Source organism: Elephas maximus, chromosome 1 (assembly GCF_024166365.1).
Source record: "Elephas maximus indicus isolate mEleMax1 chromosome 1, mEleMax1 primary haplotype, whole genome shotgun sequence".
Lineage (NCBI taxonomy): Eukaryota > Metazoa > Chordata > Mammalia > Proboscidea > Elephantidae > Elephas > Elephas maximus.
This window is the reverse complement of record NC_064819.1, coordinates 14,102,413-14,122,047: the sequence shown is the minus strand read 5'-3', so window position 1 is coordinate 14,122,047 and position 19,635 is coordinate 14,102,413. Positions and strand designations below refer to the sequence as shown.

At 49.1% G+C, this 19,635-nt stretch overlaps 1 protein-coding gene across 2 annotated transcripts in view; it reads left to right on the top strand.

Moving 5' to 3' along the window:
• ADCY5 (adenylate cyclase 5) overlaps positions 1 to 14,747 on the top strand; it is a 180,908-nt gene extending 166,161 nt beyond the window's left edge. Inside the window, exons 18-22 of one of the 2 annotated variants that reach the window (XR_007516549.1) lie at positions 4,550 to 4,813; positions 6,013 to 6,217; positions 9,862 to 9,986; positions 10,159 to 10,396; positions 12,334 to 12,413. Coding sequence is in view for 1 of the 2 variants with exons in the window: in XM_049878185.1 (XP_049734142.1) it covers positions 4,550 to 4,813; positions 6,013 to 6,217; positions 9,862 to 9,986; positions 12,334 to 12,462 (723 nt within the window). In the remaining variant the exon portion in view is untranslated. Of the gene's footprint in view, positions 1 to 4,549; positions 4,814 to 6,012; positions 6,218 to 9,861; positions 9,987 to 10,158; positions 10,397 to 12,333 lie in introns of both variants that reach the window. The other variant, XM_049878185.1, reaches the window with a different exon arrangement.
• The last annotated feature ends 4,888 nt before the right edge of the window (positions 14,748 to 19,635 follow it).

Below are 19,635 nucleotides of genomic sequence, written 5' to 3'. Positions count from 1 at the left end.
CTAGAAGGCTGCGAATCGTGATAATTTATTTCCACCATTCCTTCTACATTTGTTAGGTGGCATTCTACTATAAGGAAGAGCTCTCCCTTCTCTCTCATTCATTCATCTCCGTTAGGGTGGACTCAGGGACACCTATTTAATTCAGTGGGTTATGGTCTGCTACTGTCATTACTGGTTTTAATACTCAAATTGTCCTAGATTTGGCCAGTGTGACTGTTTTCCAGTTGGCATCTGTGTCCTCTGACATGTCTCCATCATTCTTTGAGCATTCTCTTACTTCCTGGCACAAGAAGATGTCTCAGGCTCATCATATACTTTTCCTGCTGCAGGCCAGGAATCAGTGATTTCCTGAAAGGGCTGAGATTCATTTTATTGAAGAATGGTTCTTAGCACCTAAGATCTGAGAGTTCGATGTGCTCACCATTCTAGGTCCTCTCCATGGAAAAAGCTAGGAAACATTCGGAAGTATACATGAACATATATATAAATACATGTGTACCAGGGTTCTAAGTGGTTCAGTCATGGCCAACAGAAACAAGGCAGGGCTTCAAACAGGTTCTAAGTGGCTCAGTCCCGGCCGATGGAAACCAGGGCAGCGTATGCACTGCATAGCAACCAAATCTCTAGCACATCAGATTTTGACCCGAGTAGGAAACAGGCAGCGGTGCCCCACTTAAAGATGGCGGCTGACCGGGTCTCTTTGAATGTGTGTTGCTCTCCACAGTCCTGCCAATAATCCAATCTCCCACATCAGGACAACTTCAGGAGCCTGATGGGTGCTACTTCTGTATCTATCTGTGCATATAATATTTAAAAACCTTGAGTTCATACCGATACTTCCAATACCCAACCAACACCTCAGGCTTCTTTCTGGCCTTTCCCCTTCCACGTTTGTGAATATCCTCTCCAGCAGTGAGAAATCCAGCTCCCGTTATCTTTAGTATATTCATTTATAGGCTCAGTTAACTTATTTGCTCAATGGAACCCATCTCCAAACCACTCCAGTGCCTTCTCCACCCACCATCACCTCTCCCCCTCTTCCCACCCTGCTTCTTCACATGCTGGGCACCCCACCTGTGGCACCCCTCCCCTCATTGCTGCGCTTCCTCAGGCACTAACAACTCTGCAGGGAAAGAAGGGGGAGGGGAAGCCGATAGGGAGGTGACCCCCCCCCCACACACATTTTGAAAACAAGGAAGGCCTGTTTCTTAGTTACCTAGTACTGCTATAACAGAATACCATAAGTGGGTGGCTTTAAAGAACAGAAATTTATTTTCTCATAGTTCAGGAGGCTAAAATCTGAATTCAGGGCGTGGGTCTAGGGGACAGCCCCACCTTGTCTATTTTAGGTTCCGGTAGCTTATAGATGCACCTGTCTCCATCATCTGTCTTCCTCTTCCCTGAGTGTGTCTGTGTCTAATCTGCTCTTTGTATAACTCAGAAGTGATTAGGTCCAGGACCCACCCTACACTGGTATGACCTCATTAACATAACAAAAGAACCCCCGTTTCCAAACAGGGTCATATTTACAGATACAGGGATTAGAATTTCAATACACACTTGGAGGGGGGCAGATACAAGTCATTCCATAAGAGCCTGTGTATGTGCTTGAGCGTGTGTGTGTGTGTGTGTGTGTGTGTGAAGGCGGAAGTGAGTTGTCTCTACCTGCTAACCTGTGTCACCCTCTCTCCACTGAAGCTCCATGACAGGCGGCTATGCTAGCACTTCCCTCTACCTCCCATCTTCCCCTGGGCCTTTGGGAGAGGGGAAACAACATCAAATAAATACAAACAAAAACTTGAAAGCAGGTCTGGCCCACCGCATCTTGCCCTCAGTCTGCTTTGCGGTTAGACCTGTAGTGATGCTGCTTGCAGGAGCCTGGGGGGCGGGGGTGCTGGTGGGGAGGTGGGGACGCCTGAGGACCTTAGCTTAGCTTTCCCCAAGCTCCTGCTTTCCCCCAAGCTCCTGCATGAGGAGCTACTTTTCTAGTAATAGCTCAGCTCCCAGCATCCTGCCCCTGCCCCCAGCTTCCACCTCCACTCTGCCTGACACTTGGGCAGATGCTGTCTGGGAGGAGCACAGAAACATTTGTGCCACCTGCTGGGCTGATCAAAGGCGCATTCTGAGAGGTAGCTGAGCGCATCTGAGGCTTCCTGGAATGCAGGCATGTGGTCTCAGCAGGCAAGAGGAGCAGGACTGTCAGAGGCAGATGGACCAGTTGCTGGCACTCCTCTATGGGGGCAGCCATCAAGGAGAAGAATAGGGATTCTCCCTCTGGGCCACCTGTTCAAGAGCTAGAAGGAGGTAGCCCTTATTTACTGGGAGCGGGTTGTTCAGAGCATCCCACCTCACAAGAGCAAAGGTTCCTGGGCTGAAAGGCCAGGGCAGGAAGGTAGCACCTGCCAACTGGACCCACTCAACATCTGAAGGTGGCTGATGGAAGGCGGGGTCCCTGTAGGGTCTAGGAGCTTCTTCTGGCAAAACTCCAGTCCTCCCCTCCTAGTGACGTTTCCCAGGGCATCAGGAGTGACGGGCTGTGAGCGGTGCCATCAAGGACCCTCTTACCTCTCAGGGGTGAGGTGAGGCCCTGAGCCGTGGGCAGTTTGCTCTTCCTCCTGCTGGCCCCATGTCAGCAGCCTTGGGTGGGTGCACCAGCTCCTTCCCACAGGCAGGCAGCACCCACAGGGAGAGCTCGGCCCTGAGCAGTAGTCCTGGCCCTGTCAGAGATTCTAGTTTCAGCCAAGTAGAAAGACCTCCACATTTAGTTAGAAAAGGCCCAAGCCAGCTGGCTAGATCTTTTAAACGATCCTTGTCCTGCCTACTTGACTAATGCAGTCGCTCCTGGCTTAAGTGGTCCTGGGGCCTATTTGTTTGCCACTGAGGGTGCGGAAGCCAGCAGACGCTGCCCTGTAATCCCCTGCATATCTCCAATGCTTTGGTCAGGCGGCATCACCATCTCTCCCCTTCCATCCCTTTATGTCCCTCCTGGCTTCTTGACCCAAGGGCTCCACGCCATCCCTTGAACCTGGAGGGAGAGTGACCACAGACTGCCCAGTCCCAGAGTCCAAACTGGGGAAGAGCCAGTGTCCGGGTGATACCCCAGCCCCCCTCCTCGCAGCACCTGCACGTCCTGGCCCCACCTGGCTGTGTTCAGCTGTGGAGCCAGTCTGCTCTGATGGGAACCAGGGAGACTTCTCAGGGCTTTGCGTGGTTTTCCCCTGTGGGGCCAGTCAGTTCAGGTAATGCTCCTCAGACTGCTTTTCTGATTGCATCTACTGACAGTAAGAGAAAAATGAAAATCAGAGGTATACTTGGGCAGCTGGAGGGCTATTGGAAGTGGTTTTTGGACCATCCCTTTAATCTACTGCCCAGTTCTAGTCTTGGGCAGACAGAATCTTTAAAGCTTCTTCTTTGGGACCTGTTTCTCCCCAGGGATTCTCTCCTTCAAGATAAACTCGTAAACCCATTGCCATCGAGTCGATTCCGACTCATAGCAACCCTATGAGTTCTTTATCATCCTTCAAGATGAACACCCTCAAATGCATCACTTTCCAAGAGGCAGACAAGGGAACAGTTGTTGGTGGTTGCTATCAAGTCAGCTCTGACTCAGAGCGAGCTTACGTATAGCAGAACTAACTGTCGTCTGGTCCTGCGCCATTTTCATGATCATTGGTATGTTTGAGTATATTGTTGCAGTTATTGTGCCAATTCATCTCATGGAAGGTTTCCTTCCTTTTCACTGAAACTCTACTTTACCAAACATGATGTCTTTCCTGATAATGTGTCCAAAGTAAGCAAACCGAATATCGGTTTTTTTTAATTGTGCTTTAAGTGAAAGTTTACAAATCAAGTCAGTCTCTCGTACAAAAATTTATATACAACTTGCTATATACTCCTAATTATTCTCCTTCTAATGAGACAGCACATTCCTCCCCTCCACTCTCTTTTTTCGCGTCCATTCGGCCAGCTTCTGATCCCCTTTCCCCTCCATACAGGAGATGCCAACATAGCCTCATGTGTCTACTTGACCCAAGAAGCTCATTGTTCACCAGTATCATTTTCTATCCCGTTGTCCAGTCCAATCCCTGTCTGAAGAGTTGGCTTTGGGAATGGTTTCTGTCTTGGGCTAACAGGAGGCCTGGGGACCAGGACCACCAGGGTCCTTCTAGTCTCAGTCAGACCAGTAAGTCTAGTCTTGTTATGTGAATTTGGGGGTCGGCATCCCACTGCTCTCTCTGCTCCCTCAGGGGTTCTCTGTTGTGTTCCCTTTCAGGGCAGTCATTGCTTGTAGTCGGGCACCATCTAGTTCTTCTGGTCTCAGGCTGATGTAGTCTCTAATATCCTCCCTTTTTGATTTTCAAAGTAACAGCCCCTCTTTATAGAAGACCTGGAAGTAGAGAACGATCTAGAGAGGAGGATAGAAAGCTGGGCATGTGCTGGAATCCTAGGCACCCGTTGCCATTTGAGCAAATTGAGGTGTTTTTCCCTAAGTAGCGCTGTCCCTCAGCCTCCTCCCAGCTTCCCTCTCTGACCTGGTCCTCTGCTCCAGGCTACAGAGGAGAAGGAGGAGATGGAGGAGCTACAGGCATATAACCGGCGGCTGCTGCACAACATCCTGCCCAAGGACGTGGCTGCCCACTTCCTGGCCCGCGAGCGCCGGAACGACGAGCTCTACTACCAGTCATGTGAGTGCGTGGCCGTCATGTTCGCCTCCATCGCCAACTTCTCCGAGTTCTACGTGGAGCTGGAGGCCAACAATGAGGGAGTTGAGTGCCTGCGGCTGCTCAATGAGATCATTGCAGACTTCGACGAGGTGCGGGCGTGGGGGTCGGCCATGCTCCCTGGAGAGCTGGACTGGGGTGGGGGTAGAGGGGTGAAGATATGACAGTGATGGCTGTTGCTCTAATGTTGGGGCCCTGACTGGTCCCAGGCTCTGTAGCAGGCACCTTGCATACAATTCCCTTTCCCATCATCACCTTATAGAAGAGGAAATTGAGGCCCACGGAGGTTATGTGTCTTGCCAAAGGTCACAGCCAGTCAGTGGCAGAGCTGGGATTTCAGCCCAGGCTATTTGAATTTGAGGTCTGTTCTCCTCAACTGCTCCATTGGCACCCTGCCTGGCTGGCTCGTCAACACCAACCCCATTGCCCACCTTTCCTCTTGTGCCTTCCAGGGCTGGACAGTGCCCCAGGGCCTGGGAAACATTGTCAGTGTCTGTGCCCAGGGCTTTGAGAGAGTCAAAGGAAGGAGGAGTTTCCAAGCTAAGGGAGGAGGCAGGACAAAGATGCAAGCAAGGTCCTGAGCAGCAGAGGCAGAAAAAAAGACTTCTTCATGTGCTTGTTAACTCCCTGCTGAGCGCCTAGTGTGTGCCAGGCCCTGGGGGTATGGAACCGAATAGGGCACCTCCACCCTGGGAGCTCACTGAGTGTTCAGGGAGAAGAGAGGGTGGAGAGTATGAGAAGGGCAACCCTAGTGGGAATATAGGGTCTGGGGCATGGAGCACCGGGAGGAGAGAGTGAGGGAGCTGGGACCCAACAGTGTCAGAAACAGCTGACAAGACCCCTAGGGCAGCGGGGTAACTGGGGTTGGCTGAAATGGTTCTGAGAAGGCTTCTCGCAGGGTCTGGAGATAGGAGTTGGGCGTCCTACTGAGCAAAGATGAGGTTTCCCTGGGTGAGATGGGGGCATGAGCCAGCACGGAGGGAGGTGGCCATCCAGCCCCTGTTGGGGCAAAGGACCCAAGTGACCTTGCTACAGGGGCTCTTGGTATGGGGAGGGCAGGTAGCCCATGGTCACTAGACCGTGGGCGAGTGGGGCTGGTAGGAGGCCTTGCTCTATGAGGAGCATCGGGGGCGTCACAGGAGGTGATGGTGGAGATGGGCCCCTGACTGTGTGAAGAGGGGCGGGTCATGAAAGACTGTGCTGTGGCCCTCCCCCAGCCACCCTCTTCCCTACCTGGGGACATCAGTGCTCCAGACTTGGGGATGACCAGGCTTGGCCTCATTCTGTCCAGATCATCAGCGAGGATCGGTTCAGGCAGCTGGAAAAGATCAAGACCATCGGCAGTACCTACATGGCCGCCTCGGGCCTCAATGATTCCACCTATGACAAGGTGGGCAGGACCCACATCAAGGCTCTGGCTGACTTCGCCATGAAGCTGATGGACCAAATGAAGTACATCAACGAGCACTCCTTCAACAACTTCCAGATGAAGATCGGTGAGGCTGGGCTCTGGGGAGCACTGAGTGCTTATAGGGGGTCCCCTACTCCTTCCTACATCTGCCATCCTGGTCCAGTGGCAGAAGATGGGAAGGCTTACTCCTAGTGGCAGCAGAGGCCAACATTATAGTGCGTTCCTCTGTCCAGATTTGGGGTGGGGGTGGGGTAACGATCACTCACAGCAGAATCGTCCTGGGACTGGTGATGCCTCCTGCATGGTTGCACGTGGGTGACATCAGCAGGACACCCTCTTTCTGAGCTCCATCCCGGCCCACTCGTCAGGAAGGCCTGGTGGAAACATGGCTGCACCTGCTCTGAAGGCTTTGTGGAAGATGCTGCGTGCCATGGGCACCTGGCCTTTTGGTGGCTGCCACTCACAGCAGAATGACAGCACCATTTTTTTCCAGTTATATTAACTTAATAGCAGTTATGTTATTTAAAAGTGTTCCAAATTCAGTCCACAAAAATGAGAGGGAGTAAAGTTAAATAGTGTATTTTAAGTAATAAATTCATAAACATGTTAAAAAATGTTATAAAGTGTTAAATTTGCACATTTATAAGACTATTGGACATAGTCTACAACATTGTTAGCAAAATAAGATTAATAAAATGAAATATGATTTGAAAAAAACTAAACATGAAGAGAAAATAATGGTGAAAAGTGGACACTGAAATGGTGTTTAACTTTTTCTAGGAGTGTAGTATTAGAAAGCAAAATGGGTCAATGAGGTTATCGTTGAGTTCCAAGTGCTTTCTTTGTGTGTGTGAACAAAATCTTCTAGCTGCTGAAAGAGCTTTTCTTAGCTACACTAATGGGGGACAGAAATGATGGGGATGTGGGAAGAAGTCTACTCATCTCTTCCCTGGACTTCTTTGTCAAATGCCTCTGCTCTTGTTTGACAGCTTTGAGGGGAGACACTTGCATGGTGTCCGTGGGGCACAGGGAGGGCTGGTGCAGAGCAGTGGCTCCACCATCCTCAGGGTCTTCGTGGAGAGGGGGATTCTGAGCAGAGGCTCTGGGTCAGTTTCAAAACAGGGTCATATTCTACTTGCTCAAAAATTATATATATATATATATAATTTTATTGTTTTATTACCCTAACTTTTATTGGCAAGTTAAGCCTGCAGAAGAGTTGAAAGCATAAACCCATTGCCATCGAGTCGAAAGCATAAACCCATTGCCATCGAGTCGATCCAACTCACAGCAGCCCTATAGAACAGAGTAGGATTTCCAAGGAGCGGCTGGTAGATTCAAACTGCTGACCTGTTGGTTAGCCCCTGAGCTCTTATCCAGTGCGCCACCAGGGCTTTGAAAGCATAGTACAAAGAAAGCCCATATACATCCACGTACTCACTCATTTGCTCCATCCGACTGCATACACGAGATGGTTTCAGAATTACAGCACTGAAATTTGTCGTTCTGTAAAGTTCAAGGAATTTTTGCAGTTCTTTTTGTCCTTACATTGTTTTTGTAATAGTAACTGCTTTGTTCGGTGTTTTCTTCTCCTCTTGAGGATTCTGGAGGTAAAGAAGAACATTTTCGGAAAGAGCAGACCTTTGTTCTATTCAAAATTCTAATGCATTACTAACTATGTTGGAAGCCATAAATGATTCACATTTTTTATTTTTAAGAAATATAGCAGTAATTCATCAACAAAGAGTCTAGTATATCAGTTCTCAAAATTAGCACATTAAACTGAAATGTCGGATTACTAGAAACCGATGTTGTGATCATTAATGTCCTCAGGAGGCATTTCTTTCTGGTTTGAGTGTCAGGAATTGGGGTTTCTCAGAACAAGTTGGCTTGTTTAGTCCACGGGCATGGAGCTTTGTGGACTTGATCAGTTTGCATTTTGCATTGGCTGCTGGAAAGCGTAGACAAGCCAGTCGGGGGTCTGCTTTAGCTAACCTGTAGCCAACATTTCTGGTTTTATGTAATGTTCCCATTCTTATTTTCCTTTCACCCTTTTTTCACCTATGTTTGATTGGTATTTTTCTCCTGGTATGTAATTTTTGGATCAAGCCTGCGGATTGAGTGGTAGAAGCTATCCATAGGTAGATAAGTAGCCAGGCAGCTGGCGGTCTGGAGCCCTGTCTGGCAGCTCTCTTCATCCATACTCAGGAATGTCTGCATTGGAGGCCTTGACTTTGGGAACTAGAAGCCATTCAGAGAGCTCAGTCTGGTCAGTGGACATTACAGCCTGGTTATAGCATTTGGCTTGATAAGACCAAAGAGAGTGATCACGGAGGGAAGACTTGAGGACTGGCAGCATGGCTAACTGACTGAGTGGCCCCGAGGGACTTATTTTGGAGGTTCTCCTGCGTCTGTAGTCCTACCTCTCACACCCAAGAAGCAGTTGAGCAACAATGAGGCTTAGTAAGAGCCAATGTGAGAGTGACATTTATGTAATTGGAGGAGTGTCCTGGGGTTGGAGACAGGGCAGAAAACATCCAGAGCACGTCAGCTGGAGCCAGATGTGTTAGGGCAGCATTCAGCTGGGAGACAGGAGGGAGGGCTCTTCGGGTGGGAAAAAGAGCACAGCAAAGGCTCAGAGGCAGGATTACTCAGTGTTACCTCAGGTGATGAATGGACAGGGTAGAGCAGAAGTGCTGGGAAGGGATAGCAAGCCTGTGTGGAAGGGTGGTGCTGCTTCCCAGAGCTCGCTCATCGAGTGTCCCCTGCCCTAGCGGAGGCCCAGAGTGGGGGACTACTTGGAGTGAGAAGAGACTAAGAGCAGGAAGATGGGTTAGAAAATAGGTTCTAAGAATGAGAAGCATGGGCTGCTGAGAGAAAGGGAGGAGGGAGGAAGAAGAAAATGGCGAGTTCTGGTATGCTGAGTCTGAGGTGATGGTGAAAATGTAAATGCTACCGCGAGAGAAAGAGATGATTAAGAAAATTGGATTATGCAAGAGGTCATGGGAGCCCAAGAAGAGGGCAGCTGAGTCATGGAGATGGACTTGCAGCAGCTGAGCACTGACGAGGTGAGAACAGGAGCAGTGAGCATTGGACTTAGCAAGCATGTTAAAAAAAAAAATTAATTTTGTTGTTGTTTTGAGAATATACACAGCAAAACATACACCAATTCAACAATTTTTACATGTACAATTCAGTGACATTGATTACACTTGTCGAGTTGTGCAACCATTCTCATCCTGCTTCCTTGAGTTGTTTCTCCTCCAGTAACAAACTCACTGCTCCCGAGGTTCCTATCTAATCTTTCTAGTTGCTGTTGTCAATTTGATCCCATATAGTATAGATCTTAAAAGAGCATAAAGCCCAAAGCAGACCTTCTTTATTTGTTAAGGTAAGGTATTGTTTGGTTTTAAGAAGACTTCAGGGGATATTTTTGGTTTAAGCTTTATAGATTATCTCAGGGAAATAGTTTCAGGGGGTTATTGAGCTTCCATGGCTCCAGAAAGTCTTGAGTCCATGAGAATCTGAAATTCTGTTCTGAGTCTTAGTGAGCATTGATAGGAGAGAAGCAGGAGACAGTAGGGTTAGGCATGGCCTCAAGCCTGGAGACCCTGATTGTTTGCAGGAGTCAGAGGGAGAAACTCCAGTGTCGATAGAGGGGTGATAGAGCCAGCCAGGTGAGAGTTGGTCTTGACCCTGATGCACGTGGCTGACTTCTGTCCCCTGCAGGGCTCAACATCGGCCCTGTGGTGGCTGGGGTGATCGGGGCTCGCAAGCCTCAGTACGACATCTGGGGCAATACGGTGAATGTGGCCAGCCGCATGGACAGCACTGGTGTGCCTGACCGCATCCAGGTGAGTGCAGGAGTGTCGTCACCACCTCACCCACACGAGGGGCCTCTAATGCTAAGAGGGTGTCAGGGCAGGCCACCACGGTTCCCAGTCAGAATTTCTGCAGCAGATTCGAGGGTGGTAGGGCAGTTGGCAATAATGTCTTGGAAGCTTAGAGAACGCATTTGTGTTCCAGGCCTTCAGTACCTTGGACAGATCCTCAGCCTGGTGCAAAAGCCCTCTAACTGGGCAAGACAAAGAATTGTGGGGGAGGGGAGCCTGGCTACTGATCTCAAGCCTGGAGTGCTATTGGAGAGCCTCAGCCCTTGTCCCAACCCAAGCACCTGAAGGACACAGATACCTGCAGCGATCAGGGTCTTAACCCAACGGAGCCCCCCGCACTCAGGGGCCTGGTTCAAGGGGCTCTTTTCCAGGTGAGCCAGACCAGGCTGCTGGTCCCTGGGACAGTGCCTCCAGCAGCCCCAGCAGCAAAGATGCCTGGCCAGAGACCCAGAGACCTTGCTCTTCTCTCCATCCTTTCCGGCTGATGCTTGTGATTTCCAGGCTTGCCGCTCTTCAGCCACTTTTTTCCTCAGGCCTTCCTTGCTTTTTTTTTTTGCGCCAGTCTGGCAATGGACAGGGCCTGGGGCTAGGCTCTAGTCCTGTGCTCCCCACATGTCCCCACCTTCCCTGTGAGGCCGTGGGATGGTCACATAGCTTCCCTGCCTTCACTTTTCCCCAAGTGCTAACTGTGCTGTTTTTAAGGCCCTCTGTCCAAACTAAAACTTTACAAATTATTCTGACTCATAGCGACCCCACAGGACAGAGTAAACTGCCCCATAGGGTTTCCAAGGAGCGCCTGGTGGATTCAAACTGCCGACCTTTTGGTTATCAGCTGTAGCTCTTAACCACTGCTTCACTGCGGTTTCCTGTTCACACTGACAGTGTTTAAATGTCCCTTAACTTCTCTCCCCTGGGGCACCTCTGCACAAAGGGGCCTGATCCCAAGCATGGCCCTGGTTAGGCCGACCTAGGCTGGCTGCCTTGTGGGTGCTGTGGGGGGTGCCTTTCCCACCTCTGTCCCTGTGCAGGAGAAGGGTGGCAAGATGGAAACTGAGGGTCCTGAGGAAAGATGGGAGAGAGAGGGGTGTGCTTGGATTCCCAATCCCGCCCATGAATTCAGCCTTGGACAGCTGCAAGGGACCTGTTAGCACCCCGCAATAACCCAGCACCTCATATTTGCCCAGGGTGTCACCATGCACAAAACACAGCTCAGAGCCAGGCCCCCTCACAGTAGCTCACTACAATTCCCACTCCTCTTCCTCCCTGGCCCCTGATGCGGGCAGCATCAGGGCATGTATCAGGGGTGTGGGGGGGAGGTGACTGGGGCAGGGGGAGCCCTGACTATGCTCAGAAATGATTCCTGGATTCTCTTGTGAGGTGTCTGTCTGTCTTGCTTCTCTCCTTTAGCCTGCAAGAACCAAAACTCGTTGCCTTTGAGTCGATTCTGACTCACAGAGGCCCCGTGTGTCAGAGTAGAACTGTCTGTGCTCCATAGGGTTTTCAGTGCTGATTTTTCAGAGGTAGATTGCCAGGCCTTTCTTCCTAGGTGCCTCCAGGTGGACTCAGCAGCTGAGTGTGTTAACCATTTGTACCACCCAGGGACAGAGCCACCCGTGAGTTCTAGTCTTTGTTCTAAAAGCTAAAGCAGAGACAGGCAGCATGATCTGCAATGAATCCGGGCTCTGCCATTAGCTGCATAACCTCAGGCAAGTGATTAGACTGGCCAAGCCAGAGAATAACCACAGCGCTTCTCCCTTAGAAAGAGAAGGTGAGTGAAGCAGTGGCTCCCAAAACTTAAAAAAAGAAAAAAAGAACTTTTTTTTTTTTTTTTTTTACCCAAAACTTACCTGTGATGAAATGCCAGTTTTAAAAAATACTTCTAATCTGGCATGAAGGGATCGTTTTGTAAAATACTCTGATTCCTACTTGTGTGTTGTGGCATGTCAGATTGCCGTAACGGTTTCTAAGCCCATACTGTAAATTTCTGTACCTGTCTTATTGTGGGCTGGTGACAGACAGCGCATAGCCTGTGTCGGTCCACAGAACACACTTTGAGTAGTGCTGAAATAACACGTGAGGTACTTGTCACAGTGCCTGGCATAGCTGTCATCATTCTCCTTTCTAACTAGCGCTTCCATAGATGAGGGGCTGTCAGTCCCTAGAAGCCCCCGAAGTGAAGGGGCTGCTCTCCAACCCAGTGTCAAGGGCAATGGCAGGGTTGAGCTGTCAGAGGGCGGCTCCACCCTGAGCGCAGATCCACGGCTCAGGTCACCTGTGGTCCATCCTCTCTCCTCTTTTACCTCCTTAGGTCACCACAGACATGTACCAGGTGCTGGCTGCCAACACATACCAGCTGGAGTGCCGGGGTGTGGTCAAGGTCAAGGGCAAAGGCGAGATGATGACCTACTTCCTCAATGGAGGGCCCCCGCTCAGTTAGCAGATGCCAGCAATGGTGCCAGGCAGCCTGGCCTCCAGAGAAACAGAAACGGCCTCTTTGTGTGCCGGGCGGACAGGTGGGATGCCTGCGTGCCAGCCCATGTGGCCACGCTGGTGAGATTTTCCACTTTGACTCCAGAAGCAGCTGCTGCCCTTGCCGATGGGCAGCAGTCTCCGTCACAGGCCCCGGATGCCAACGTCCTGCAAGCACCAAGCTGACCAAAGATGTTTCCCTCTGTAGAAGACTCTGCTAGGCCTGGGGCTGACTCTTGAGTTTTCTAACGGGTGCTGCTGCATGGTGGGAAGGAGCCGCTGGAGCATTTCTTGGTGTGGTGCAGTCCAGCACCCAGGAATGGGCTGAGGGCAGGGCCTAAGCCCCAGAAGGGTGGGTAGGCAGCACAGCTCTGGCCTGGGGGTACCTCAGGGCCGAGGGGTCTGCTTTTCTGAGTGAGTCTTTACAATTCAGGCAGAGGCCGAGAGCCATGCTCCATGCTGTCTTTGGAAAGACTGTAGCCCTGGTCACAGTCCTCCACACTTCGCATGCACAGCGTCCCTTTGAGGGAAGCGGAACGAATTGCAAGGGGGAGGCAAGAGCAGAGTAGTGGTTCTGAGAAAAAGAAAATATTTATTAAATCAAACAAGTGGTCTGTGCCCTTCTTTAGACTATGCTAGTTGTATGCGTGTAAGAGACACACAAGCCAACGAGGAACACTTCAGCAGGATGCCACTGGGGGTGGGGTGGGGACCCCAACTTGTCTTTTTTGTATTTTTTATTTTGTATTATTGAAAACCTTGGAGATCTAACAGATATACCAAATTCTATATTTTGTAAATTCTCTATATTAGAAAACAGCTGTGCACAGCGGGGCATTTGCTCGTTTGTACTGTATGTATGTGGGTGTACGTGCTGGCGTATGAGTGCGTGTGTTTATGAGTGCGTGTGTTTATGCCGTGAACTGGTCTCACCCAGGACGCCTGCTTCCCTCGCTTCAGACTTGGCAGTTTTCGTTTTGTCCAGGTAGAGCCAGGGCTGTGGGTGTGTCTGTCTGGGGTTCCTGCACATTCAGATTAAATAGGAAGATGCAGAGACACATCGCCCCATCTCTCTCTCTAACTCTCTAACACACACACACACACACCACTTCCTATAAGTAAAATGCAAAATGGAACGAGAAGAGAAAACCAAATAGTTTCTTTCCCATCTCAGGCAACCAAGGGAAGCAGCCCCAACCTGTGCAGGCGGTATGGCCACCTGCACCTGTCACTCCCTGGAAGTGTCAGGTGTTTGCTGCCTAGAGAGAGGCAGCTCCTGCCCACTGGAGAGTCCAGGGATGCTCCGGACCCTTTGCTGGGCGGGTGGGCTCTGGCGGAAGCCTAGCTCTGCCAGCTTTCTCAGTTGGCCGAGATGCAGGTGGCTGTCTCTGGAAATGATCCCTCAGCCCTGGGGATGCAACATGCACCTGAGGGCTCAGAGACCGCGGAGGCCTTGGCTTCTGCCTGCCAGCCAGGCCAAAGGAATGAATGGTAGAGCCCAGCTTCACAGTCCATGGGCCAAAGCCAGCAGACATTTTGTTTAGTCTAATGTTCCTGTTTTGGAGAGGGAGCAGTTAAATACACCGTGAAAATGAAATCTATTTTTTCTAAGATGTGAGGGAGGCACTTGGAAAATGATATACTAACATAGAGGTCTATCCAAGCAAAACCCCTGGGGCCTGTGCCAGGTCTTCTCATTGCTTCTCAGGGCACAGTTATTCTCACCTCCAACAAGAGCTTGAGGAGGTGAGGTGGCAGCTACGTGGCAGCTGCTGAGACGTTACTTCGATGCCCACCTCCCACTCTCACGGCGCACTAACGCCACACTCCCCTCCCACACACCACCTCCCACCCAGCTTGAACACGGCTCTGAGAAGCAATGCATACAAACCGGAAACTGCCAAGCTGAGGCCGTCCGTGCTTCCGCGGCTCATCCTTTGAGTTCCTCTGCATCCCTTGCGAGGGGCTGGCTTTTCTCTGAGTGTTGCCGTCCAGTTCCCTGCCTTTCATATCCGCCAGTGGTGTTGGCTTTGCCTTTTGCTTCCAGCCTGAGTACAGGGTGTGTGCCGAGTTCATCCGTGTTCCCCGTTGGTCATCCCAGCAGTGACTGTTGACAGTGTGCAGTGCTAGTTCTTCATTCCCTCTAAGGGGTGTGCACTCTTTTTATTCCTGCTCTTGCAAAAATGGATACGATTATGATTTCCCATGGAAATTGAAAAGTCTATTTAAATAATTTAACTATTAAACACTTTCACTGGTCATGTGTCCTGATTTGATTTGTGGCATGGGCCGGGGGGCCTGGTCCAAGCCCTAAGAACAGTGCTCACCTTTGGCGAGGTGCTGGAAAGGAGCCCCAGAGGGAGACAGTGCCGAGCACACAGTCATCCAGACCACACGGGGGCACTGTCCCATCTGTGCTGTCTGCAGGGAGAGGCTTTCTATCCTTTAAAAAAACGAGTCTTTGAGGCTCTGGCCCCCAGATTTCCCATCCTAGCGTGCTGTGTTTGTGGCAATCACAGACACTTTGGCAGAGATTTAGACCAACTTCATTACCAGCGCAATGATGAGACGGTTGGGTGGAGTCTTGTCTATTTTATCAGCTGAGAATCCTACACCCCAAGCCCATTCAGAGGATAACCAAACCAAACCAAACCCAGTGCCGTCGAGTCGATTCTGACTCATAGCGACCCTTTAGGACAGAGTAGAACTGCTCCACCGAGCTTCCAAGGAGCACCTGGCGGATTCGAACTGCTGACCCTTTGGTTAGCAGCCATAGCACTTAACCACTACACCACCAGAGTTTCCATTCAGAGGATAGTAGGTGGCTAACCAAGTGGTAACCAAGATAGTAGATTGCTAATCTGCTTCACTAATATTCCATGCCATACCCCTTCAGTTGACATGAGTTTGCTGCGTGCCTAGTATGTACAAGGTGCCATGCTGCAAGGGAGCGAACATGAACTGGTTCCTCTTAGCGAGGTACGCAGGAACAGGCTGTGGGGCAGGGGCGGGGCGGGTTGGAGGATGGTTGGTAGTTTGAAAGACACCTGAAGGTTCTGATAAGATCACACAACTCTCTCCTTCTAGCCTCCCCCTCTCAAAACCTGGTCTAGTGGAAGAGACAGCCAGATGCAATTTAAGCACAAAGGAGATGGGTGAAAGAGAGACATCTAAAGGACACTCTGAGGACCCAGAGCAAAACAATTTGTTTTGTCTAGATAAACTGTAAGAGGCACACCAAAGGAAGCATGTTAGTTAAGACTCTTAGGTTGCAAGTAGCAGACGCCATTAAGAGCAAACAAGATGGGTTTATTGGAAGGATACAGAGGTCTCTCAGAGACTCTAGTCAGACACCCAGATAGGTAGGAAGGCACATTTTCAGGCACCTTATTAGCAGGATTTTCCTTCTAGAACTGTGGATCCCAGATCTGGGTAATCATGAGAGCCACCACCCATTGCCATGGAGTCAATTTCAAATCACAGCGATCAGAGTCACTGAAGAACTTAAAATACACCTTCTCCGGTCCCACTCCCAGGAATCTGGCTCGGTAGAACTAGGATGGGGCTGTGCATTCATTTTCTAGGGCTGCCATAACAAAGGAGTACAAAGTGAATGGCTTTAAACAACAGAAATGGATTGTCCACAGTTCTGGAGGCTAGTAGTCCGAATTCAGGGTTTCGGCAGGGTCATGTTCTCTCCGAGGTCTCTAGGGGAGGATCTTTTCTTGTCTCTCTGTTTCTGGTAGCCCCGGACATTCCTTGGCACGTAGATGCTTCTTCACATGGCCATCTTCCCTCTGTCCCTCTCCTTCTTTTTCATAAGGATACCACTGGGATGGGATTAAAAAAAACTCAAACCTATTGCTGTTGATTCCAACTCAGAGCAACCCTATAGGACAGAGCAGAACTGCCCGATAGGGTTTCCAAGGAGTGGCTGGTGGATGTGAACTGCGGACCTTTTGGTTAGCAGCCGAACGCTTCACCACTGCACCCTCAGGGCTCCAGGCGGATTAGGATCCACCCGACTCTGGTATCACCTCCTGTTAACTGGTATTGCTAGTTGCCTTTGAGTTGATTCCAACTCATGGTGACCCCGTGTGTAACATCTTCAAAAATCCTATTTTCAAACAAGGTCACGTTCACAGGTACTAAGGGTTAGAACTTCAACGCATCTTTTGGGGGGATACAATTCAATTCATAAGAGGCTGGGAATCGAAAAGCTTCCCAGATGATATTGATGATCAACCACTTTTGGAAACCACAGCTGTAGAGCTCTGCCATTTCCATACTCCCACTCCCACCCTCCAGTCTCAGTCTGCCTCAGTACAGATTCTCAAAGAGACAATCTAGCAGGTCCATCTCCCTCTGGTTCAACCACCTGTGGCTGGGCCAAGTCACATGGAAGAAGTCTAGCTGCCCAGAGCCTACACATGTGTGGGGACAGTCAGGGGTAGGGCTCAATCCTTAAAAAGGGACTAATTGGTGTTCCTAAGGAGTTCCAGAATTCCAGCAGGAGAGGTAAAACGGAACACTAGATGCACAGGAGAGTAAGTGAAAAGTCATGAGGTCCTGAGGCTGCACGGCAGTGGCTGGGAGGAGGGGAGGGGGCTAGGAAGGTAGGTGGGACTCAAACCATGAAGGGCCTAGCAATGTTGTGCTTGGGAATTTGGAAGTTACCCTGCAGGCAGTAGGTACCCCTGGAAAGATGTGACAAGCAGTACAACAATGGAGTCAGGAGAAAGTGTAACTTCCCCATAGTCTGGGTGAGAGAGAATAAGAGCTTGAATTCTGTTGCTGAGAGTGGAGCTGGGGAGCAGAGGGAGAGGCAAAGGATACATGGTAAGTTGCATGTGCAGAAAAGGAAAAGGCAGAGTCTAGAGCAATTCAACTTGTAACCTGAAACCAAGCATGGAAGGCCTTTTCAACAGAAGCAAGTGTGGGCAGGGGGTACATTGGGTTTAGTTTTGGACATTAGTTAGATATCCATGAGATATCAAGGTGGAATTGTAACATAAACAAACCAAAAAACCAAACCCAGTGCCGTCAAGTCGATTCCGACTCATAGCAACCCTATAGGACAGAGTAGAACTGCCCCACAGAGTTTCCAAGGAGCGCCTGGCGGATTTGAACTGTCAACCCTTTGGTTAGCAGCTGTAGCACTTAACCCCTATGCCACCAGGGTTTCCAAATTGTAAAACAGACAGCTAGAAAAATGGATCTGTGACTTGGGACAAAGGTATTAGGGCGGATTTGGTTCAGCTGCACAAATCAAAAACAAAGTGGTTTGTTTAAACAAGATAGTTTTTTTTTCTCTTTCTCTCACATGCACAATTATGGATTAGATTATGTTCCCCTAAAATATGTGTTGTAAATCCTAGACCTATACCTGTGGTTATAACCCGATTTGGGAATGGGTTGTCTTTGTCATGTTAATGAGACGGGATTAGTGTAGGGTGTATCTTGAGTCAATCTCTTTTGAGATTTAAAGAGATCAAACAAGCAAGCTAGCACGCAGAGAGGGAGGAAGAGAGATGCCAAGCCACGTGAAGACTGCCCAGAAGCAGAGGCTCAGAAGAGACAAGGCCCTTCCTCCAGAGCCCACAGAGAAAACTTTCCCCTGGAGCCAGCACACTGAATTTGGACTTCTAGCCTCCCAAACTGTGAGAAAATAAAAATTTCTGTTTGTGAAAGCCATCCACTTGTGGTATTTCCATAACAGTAGCACTAGATAACTAAGACACACACATACATCCTTGGCTGGTGGGTGACTCACCCATCATCAGGTACCCAGACTCTCTTTATCTTGCTGCTCCATTGCCTTATGATCCAGCCAGGAAAGAGGAAGGTTCACTTCCTGCTGGAAGTTGCATAAGATACTTCAACTTATATCTCACTGGCTAACACTTAGTTGCCTGGCCACAATTAACTATATGGTGGCGGAAAATGTGGTCTTTTGGCTTGGTAACAAAATAACATTTGGCTAAAAAAAACAGGACTCATAACTAAAGAAGAGGAGGAGAATGGTTATTGGGAAGCAGTTAGCAAGTCTTTGCCATAACTAAAGATAGAAATTTAGAAGTCATCTGCAGTAGGGTGGTGGATAAGGCTATAGGAAAAAAATTATTCAGACTGAGTAACTCAATGATTATTCAGAAAGACTATGAAAAGGAAGGAGGTCGGCAGCCTGGGGCAAGCAGGGAAAGAGAAGCTGGTAAAAGACTTTCAGGAGGAGCAGTTGGAGAGGTGGCAGGACAGAGTTGGGGAAGGCAGGAGCTTTTAACCCTTTGGTGACTCGATTATTTTCTCCTTTGAATTTTTTGTTGATACCATACGTTTCTACTAATGGAAGGCATGATGATTAAATGATCAATTCAGAGTTTTTGTTATGATTTATGGATTTTGATACCTCTTATCTAAGATCCATATGACCCAGCAGATGCTGGGCATAGTAAATTGATATGAGTCAATGATAAAATCTTTTTTTTTTTAATTTTATTTCTTGAAAATTTGCAAAATATGAGATAAAACATGAAGGCACCTGGCAATGACTGCACATACATTTTATTCTAGTCTCCTTCTTCTTAGCCTTTTTATTATTTTCCACAAAAAAATTCAAAACATGGTACAGTGCATTCTTCCTTACTGCAGAAGCAGTACTTACAGCCTAAATAAGCCAGGGCATTTTTTATCTCAGGAACATTACCACTACAATGCTTTCTTCATTACTGCAAAAGCGGTACTTACAACCCAAATAAATAAAACGAAAGGAATATGAATCTCAAAAAAAAAAAAAAAATTATCACTACTAAATATTCAGTACTAACAGCAACACTAGCCACTAAGAAGCAGAAATACCAGCCTTGGAATATTGCAGACCTGCTCACAGCGGTGCATTCCACCTGCTACACATGCAGGCAAGGACTGGGCCCTAAGATTGAATGGGGAGTAAGAACAACTTATAGGAGTCCGAGCCTCTTGTAAAGTACCACTGCAATGCATTATTCCTTATTGCAAAGGCATTATTTATTGTTGAGAAGCTAGAAAAGCAGTCCTGAAAGATTTCAGAGCAAAGACTCAAAGCAGAGCAGGGAGCCAGTAACACCTGGAAACAGTGAATGGCGGCAGGGAGAAAATGGCCACA